We start from the raw sequence: 8,101 nt of genomic DNA, 5'->3' as shown, positions 1-8,101 counted from the left end.
CAAGCTGTCCTCCTAGGTAGAGGGCCGTGACATCACAGCTCACAGCAACCTCCAACTCCTGGGCTCAAGTGAGTCCCCTGCCTCAGCCTCCCAAGGAGCTGGGACTACAGGTACCCGCCACAATGCCTGGCTATTTTTTGGTTGCAGCCATCATTGTTGTTTGGCAGGCCTGGGCTGGGTTCGAACCCACCACCTTAGGTGTATGTGGCTGGTGCCTTAGCCACTTGAGCCACCAGCGCCAAGCCCAGATACAAAATTCTTAAATGAAGTTATCACTTGGGTTTGACTTCTGAGATGATGTTAACATAATCCTACCTCTGGAAGTCGATACGGTTCTATTCCACCATCAAGTTTTTCTTTGAGAGCACTGTTCGTCTGTTTAATATTCTGAATCTGGGGGGAGGGGAATGATTTTTATTTTAAAATAAAAACTTTTATGAAGTTATAAAAACATAACTATAAAAACTAAACAAACAAGCAACCGAGAGAGGAAGTTCCTGACCTCTGATGTAGCCAAAATTTGAAATCCCTACAGTGTCTTTAGAGAGCACCTTAGATTCCTTAATTTGCTTGCTAAGAGCTACAGAAAAGGGACAACCAAGGAGAGGATGGTTGTAAAAAGGCTCCTAAGTGAGTATATAATCCTGGTCCTTTAGTTTCTAATAGAAACCTGAGCAGCAAAACCCTCATCTACCATTTGATCACACAGATTCAAGATAAAGTCACAGAGCAGCTGCAGCACAGGCTGGAGAGGTGTGGGCTTCTCAGCAAAGCTGCAGCAGCAGACCTAGGCGCGTGGGGCACCGTGCCATCCAGGTGCAGTATCAACTCCATACAGGCCTGAAGAGTGCAAGTGCAGATTTCTTTAATGAGGAAAAAAGGAATAAAAATGTCAGCTAGTTTTCCATGAACAAAACTTTGATGATCTATAACCTCTCATTTTCTTACAAATTAGCTTTTGGCACATTATTGCTTTGACCCAGTGTACCTAATCTTTCACTGCCTTTCCCCAATCAAAACAGACACAAACAATATCAGCCAACCAATCAATCCAAAGCTGCTTTTCTGTATTCCCTGAAGATCTGGAATGAAAAAGGTTCTCATGAAGTTGAGAGGCATCACTGTGATTAAGCACTTGGAAAACTTCTCTACCATTTTTTGTCTTTGAATACTCAACAAAGAAGAAACCAAGGGCAAAATTAGGCTTACTTTCCCAAGTAAAATATCCAAGACATTCACACAAGTAGAAGATGCTCCCCCAAAGGAAAAACCTTACTACTTCTTCTAAATGAAGACAAGGCAAACCTAAGAGGTAGAGAGGGGCTGGAAGAGTAGTGGAGACAGTGAGGGGTAGAGAAGGAACGCTGACATGCTGCCCTAACATCTTTAACGATTCTATCATCTTCTTTTTTTGAGAGAGTTTCACTTTGTCATCCTCAATCACTAGAGTGCTGTGGCATCATAGCTCACAGTGACCTCAAACTCTTGGGCTCAAGTGATCCTCCTGCCTCAGCCTCCCATTGCCTGTCACAATACTTAGCTATTTTTGGAGATGAGGTCTTAATCTTGCTCAGGCTGGTCTCAAATTCCTGAGCTCAAGGGATCTATCCACCTTGGCCTTCCAGAGAGTTAGGATTATAAGCATGAGCCACCATGTCTGGCTTTGATTCTCTCTTCTTTTTAAAAGATGTTTATTTGAAATTCCATTTTCATTAAGTGTTTACATTTTACAGAATTTCAGTTTCACTTACCTTTCCCTTCTATGTTTTATTTTTCCTAAAAGGCTTAAAAAAGGGGGAAGATATATAGGAACAATTTTCTTTACTGTGGAAACAGGGACCAAGTAAATGAGACCAGCACTGTAAGGACTCTGACCCTGCTTGCCATTAGTGAGTGCCTCAGAGTCTGTCAAAAAAGAGAGCCCACTCCAAATTTTTCTTGCGCTTTCTTTCTTGAGACAGCATCTTACTCTGTCACCCTGGGTAGAGTGCTGTAGCTTCATAGTTCACAGCAACCTCAATCTCCTGGGTTTGCCCCAGCTTCCCCAGTTGCTGGAACTATAGGGGCCTGTCACAGTGTCTGGCTAAGTTTTTCTATTTTTTTTTTTTTTTTGAGACAGAGTCTCAAGCTATCCCCCTGGGTAGAGTGCTATGGCATCACAGCTCACAGCAACCTCCAACTCCTGGGCTCAAGCGAGTCTCTTGCCTCAGCCTCCCAAGTAGCTGGGACCACAGGTGCCCCCGCCACAATGCCTGGCGATTTTTTGGTTGCAGCCATCATTGTTGTTTGGCGGGCCCAGGCTGGATTCGAACCCGCCACCCTAGGTGTATGTGGCTGGCGCCTCAGTCACTTGAGCCACAGGCACCGAGCCCAAGTTTTTCTATTTGTAGTAGAGATAGGGTCTCACTCTTGCTTAAGCTGGTCTCAAACTCCTGAGCTTAAGCAATCCACCTGCCTTGGCCCCCCAGAGTACTAAGAAGATAGGTGTTAGCCACCGTGCCTGGCCTATCTTTCAAAAGAAAACTCAGGAAATGTGCACAAAACTTATCCTACACTACAACAGATGGGGATCTTGATTTATTAGAATTTGTTTTAATTTACTTTGTGTTGAATGAGAAGAAAACAAATTGGTATTATAACTTTACTTGGCTTTTTGCCTCATTGCACTCCTGAAAGCAATATGGGTCCACTGTAGCTCTACTTGAGCCACCTGTGAAAGTTCAGCTAGGGGCTTGGTGCCTATAGCTCAGTGCCAGCTACATACACTGGAGCTGGCAGGTTTGAATCCAGCCTGGGCCTGCTAAACAATAATGACAACTACAACCAAAAAATAGCTGGGCATTGTGGTGGGTGCCTATAGTCCCAGCTACTTGGTAGGGTAAGAGAATCGCTTAAGCCCAAGAGTTTGAGGTTGCTGTGAGCTATGATGCCACCACACTCTACTGAGGGCGACAAAGGGCGACAAAGTCCCTAAAAAAAAAAAAAAAGTTCAGCTACAGTTCTTGCCTTTGTCGTGTTTGTTCAAATTGGCAGTCTGATCCAGAAACATGGCCTTATTATGTGCCGCCAGTGTTTCTGTCAGTACATGAAGAACTTTGGTTTCCTTAGATTAGAGAAAGTGATCTTCCTTGACTACCCAGGGACCCACTCAATGAAAGAAAGAATGCATACTCTTTGTATATAAAATAAAATTTATAAAAAAAAAAAACCTTACTTGAAATTGAATTCTTGGGAAAGTGATGCAAAACTCTCAGACCAGCAGTGTTCAAAGAACTCTCTGTGATAACAGGAACTGTCTTAAGCTGTTCTGGCCCATGTGATAGCCACTAACCACACGTTCCTATTAAATGCTTAAAATGAGCTCGGCGCCTGTAGTCAAGAGACTAAGGTGCCAGCCACATACACCACAGCTGGTGGGTTCGAATCCAGCCTGGGCCTGCCAAACAACGACAACTACAACCAAAAAATAGCTGAGTGTTGTGGTGGGTGCCTGTAGTCCCAGCTACTTGGGAGGCTGAGGCAAGAGAATCGCTGAAGCCCAGGAGTTGGAGGTTGCTATGAGCTGTGATGCCACAGCACTCTACCCAGGGAGACAGCTTGAGGGTCTGTCTCAAAAAAACTAAATAAGTGCTTAAAATGAAGCTTATGTGAGTGAAGGATTCACTTTTTAATTTTTTCAACTGTAATCAATCTCTCCTTATTTAGTAGATATCAAGTTTGTTTTCATATCCTGACCCCCACCCTCAGTAGTTTATGACTTAAATTTAAATAACCACATGTGGCTAGCTCCGATTCTGGACAACACAATCTTATACTTGTGCCCAGTGCTCTTTCAGTTACCAAAAAAAGGTGAAATAATGCAAAGTACTTAGATTATGTTTACTGAACATAGAAACTTCCAATGGGGGGAGGGAGTGGGGAGAGGGAGTGGTGTGCTCCCACTTACTGGGCACAATCTAAGGGTATACGGCATACCTTTTGGGTATGGGACACAACTACAAGAGGGATGCTACCTAACAAATGCAAACATTGTAACCTAGTTGTTTGTACCCAGTGTTTGTTTTATTAGGAAAAGTCAGGGCCTAGAATATTACATGTCCCTTAGTATTCCAGTTGAATGGGCTGCTCTCTTTACTCCAGCTCATTGTTCAGGTGGCACAAAGCTGGGTATATTTCTCACTGTGCTTAAGTAACAGACATTTAACAAGGAGATCAATATGTTTAGCAAATGCATTTTCTGTTGAAAATCAATAAGGTAGCATAGAGATTAAATGTACTTTTCACATCAGAAATATCTAGTTTATTAATCAGAAAAGGACAGGAAAGAAAACAAGTGGCAGTAAGCTGGATAATCAAGAGGATACAAAGGTAATTAGCATTTAAAAAAAATCAAAGACAAAAGCAAACTTTGAGGGTTGGTACCCTATCTAGCCCATCCAGTGGAACACAACTTTTTCCCCACTTTATTGTGTGCATAAGTGTCAGACCACTATGACTAATGTCAGACCATTCTGTTCTCCACTCAGAGAAAGACCTAAAAAGCAGGAGTTCATCTGGCTAATATAACAGACACAGACACACCCAACCCCCTCCATCTTCCACAGAGGCTAATGACATTCCTTGGAGCTGATAGGAGCAGTATGCAAAACACCGGCAAGCAGAAGTCTATCTGCTAAGGAGTTTCTGGTGAGGTTTTTGCTTTTTCTGCTAGAAGGAAAAAATAGGTTAGCTCTACCTCCATCTTCTCTTCTTTCTACCCTGAATGTGGATGTAAGGGTTTCAAAATGGCTTCTATAGCTTCTAACTAAGGCAACAAGTAAGGCAAAAAGTCAATAAGCTAACAATAGCAGAAGAGAAAATCTGGAAGCACCTGGGTCCCTGAGAGCATCACTGAACAGATGAACTAATATTAGCAACTACTGACACTGGGACTTTTTGCTATCTGAGAAAAATAAATTTCTAATTATTTAAGCTGTTGTTAACAACAGCTGTTAGTCAGGTTTCCTGTTATTTTCAGGTGAAGGTATCCTTGATATGCTACCAAACATGGGGACATCCTGAACAGTGGGACCTTGTGGACTGACTGCCACTTTGAATCTACAAGTGTTATTTGATGATGAAACTGTTACTCCACTGTAGCCCAGAATGGCAGTGGAAAGCTAACAACCTATTAACCTATTTTCTCCTTGGTGAAATGCAGGAGAAATGCAGCCCCCCCCCCCAAAAATTATGAGCTAAAAGTTAAAAAAATTCCTGCTCAGACCTGGCTCTGAGAACCAAAGACTCTTTTCTCTCTCATACTACAGAACCAGTGATAGCAATATGGAAGAGGAAGGCCTTTTTTTCTTTACTTAGCCATGTTTAATATCAAACAGCAACCACTAGGAACTCATTCAGTAGAAAGGGAAATGAGCGTCCTTGTAGAGGGACATGAAAATGCAGAAAAGAGCTTACAGCTCTAATCAGAGAGAGTTCTTCCAGTGTGAAAGGAGCTTAAAATGTTCTCTCACACAGCATCCCAGATATATCCTGTGAGATCAGGCAGGCAAGGATTAACCTCCTCATTTGAAAAGAGGCCCAGAGAGATAAAGTGATTCTCCTAAGATTAGAGCGCAGCTGTGCTAGCAACCAAGACAAGAAGCTGATCATCTGATTCCAAGGGGCTTGCTTGGTCCTGGTCGGTGCCGCCTCCCTAAACCAGAAAAAGATGGGGCCATACACCACACTCTTTTCATCTGCGAAATGACAGCTGGCCTGCCATTTAACCTTCAAGGGAACTATCAAGATTAATAAATCAAAAGCAGCAAAAATACCAAAAATAAACTGTTAATCCATAAATTGCTGATGGTTTTCTCTCTTTTTTTCTTTTCTATTGAAACAAAGTCTCATATTGTCACCCTCAGTAGAGTGCTGTGGTATCATAGTTCACATCAACCTCAAACCTTGGGTTCAAGCAATACTCTTGCCTCAGCCTCCCTAGTAGCTAGGCCTATAGGCACCCGTTGTAACGCCCAGCTATTTTTTTTGTTAGCAGGTCCAGGCCGGGTTTGAACCCACCAGCCGCAGAGCATGTGGCCAGCTCCCTAACCACTGAACTACGGACACCCAGCCACAGACAGTTTTCTGGAAATGAATTCTATAAAGAGAGATAGGGGAGAAGAAGAAAGGGAAGATGGATGAGAATGAAATAATAAAAGTACTAGATTACTAGGTTGAATTTTTAATTTAAATGTACTATGCAACCAGATTAAAGTAATGAGCCTTTTAAAGCAGGCACAAATAATTACAGAAGAATGTAAAAAACAGTATTCTGCCGGTGCAGTGGCTCACGCCTGTAATCCCAGCACTGTGGGAGGCTGAGGCGGGAGGACTGCTTGAGACTGCTTGAGCTCAGGAGTTTGGGGTTTGTCTGATCGAGAATGAGACGCCGACTCATGAAAAAAATTGAAAAAACCCAGCCGGGTGCCACAGCGAGCACCTGTAATCCCAGTGGCTTTGTAGGCTGACACCCACAGCCTGAGTCTGAGACTGCAGTAAGATAGGACACCATTGCACTCTGTTCTGGGCATAGGGTAGAATTCTGTCTCGACAAAAAAAACAGTATCCTTTATAAGAACGCCAAAGAAAGTACCATTTATATAAGAACAGCTAACTCTAACTCGTACAGGATATGTAAATCTTATATACAGAAAAGAATAAAAAACTTTGAGAGAAATTAAAGAACTATGTAAACAGAAGGTTGTATCACATTCAGTGATCAGAAGGATTAACAGACTCAACATCTATTTTGATCTACAGATACAGTAAATCCTAATCAAAACTCTTGCAGAATTACTAGGATAGTACATATTTGTGAAGGATGGACAAACAAACCAAAAGATCAGAGAACTTCACACCAGACCCATATACATACAGACCTGAGATTTAAAACAAAGGCCACTGCATGGCAGCATAACTATTAATAATACTTGGTCAAAGAGATTCCCATATTAAAAAAAAACAAAAACAAAAACCAATGACTATTAACCCTACACATAACAACATATATAGAAAACCTCTTCTCGGAGTACTGAAGATCAAATGTAAAAGACAAACAACATTTCTAAGATAATATGAGAAAGTATCTTCATGAGCTTGGGAAAGTATTTTATTAGAAGTCAAGGGAATCCCAGCGTGCCCCTTCCTCACTGCCCTCCAATTCCCGCTGCAGCCATTGCCTCAGCCGCGATGCCAAAACTAAAGAAGCAGAATCAGCACCACTTACCGCCGCCACCGCAGCAGCCCCTATTATCGGAGAGGGAAGAGACTGGAGATGAGGAAGATGGGAGTCCCGTCGGACCACCTAGCCTTCTGGGCCCTCCCCCCATGGCCAATGGAAAGCCTGGTGATCCCAAGTCAGGAAATCATAGAGTAAGTAGGAGAAGATATTTGGAACAAATATAACCAATAAAGAGCTCATATCTAGAATGTATAAAGAACTCATCTAGACAAGCTATTAGGAAAATTGACAAAAGACCAGAACAGACACCTTATAAAAATGGAGATCTAAATGAACAAGAAATGTGAACAAGTACTCAACATCATTAGTCGTCAAACAAATGCAAGATAAAAACACAACACTTTGAAATTGGAACTCTTGCATGCTGCTGTGGGATTGTAAAATGATGTAATAACTATGGAAAAGAGTATGTTGGTTTCTCAAAAAGTTAAAAATAGAACTATGATATGACAGTCCCACTTAATACCCCCCAAACTGGAAATAGGATCTTGAAGAGGTATTTGCACATCCATGTTCATAGCCGTACTATTCACAAAGCCAAGAGGTGGAAGCAACCCAAATGCCCATTGACAGAAGAATGGATAAACAAAATGTGATGCGTTCATACAGTGGAATACTATTCAGCTTTATAAAAGAAGAAAATGCTTTCACATACTACGACATGGATGAACTTTGAGGACATTATGCTAAGTGCAATAGAAGACAAGTACAGAGGGCCAGGTGTAGTGGCTCATCCTATAATCCCAGAACTTTGGGAAGCTGAAGCAGAAAGAGTACTTGAGGCCAGGAATTTGAGACCAGCCTCAGCAACAGAGTGAGACT

At 42.2% G+C, this 8,101-nt stretch overlaps 1 protein-coding gene across 1 annotated transcript in view; it reads right to left on the bottom strand.

Moving 5' to 3' along the window:
* RCOR1 (REST corepressor 1) overlaps window positions 1-8,101 on the bottom strand; it is a 162,099-nt gene that overhangs the window by 8,338 nt on the left and 145,660 nt on the right. The window contains 2 exon segments of the mRNA XM_012811080.2: window positions 37-63; window positions 288-393. Of these exon segments, the coding sequence (XP_012666534.1) occupies window positions 37-63; window positions 288-393 (133 nt within the window).

The sequence above is a fragment of the Otolemur garnettii genome, unplaced genomic scaffold (assembly GCF_000181295.1).
Source record: "Otolemur garnettii isolate 467f Iridium unplaced genomic scaffold, OtoGar3 scaffold00149, whole genome shotgun sequence".
Classification (NCBI taxonomy): Eukaryota; Metazoa; Chordata; class Mammalia; order Primates; family Galagidae; genus Otolemur; species Otolemur garnettii.
This window is presented reverse-complemented; position numbering and strand designations above follow the sequence as displayed.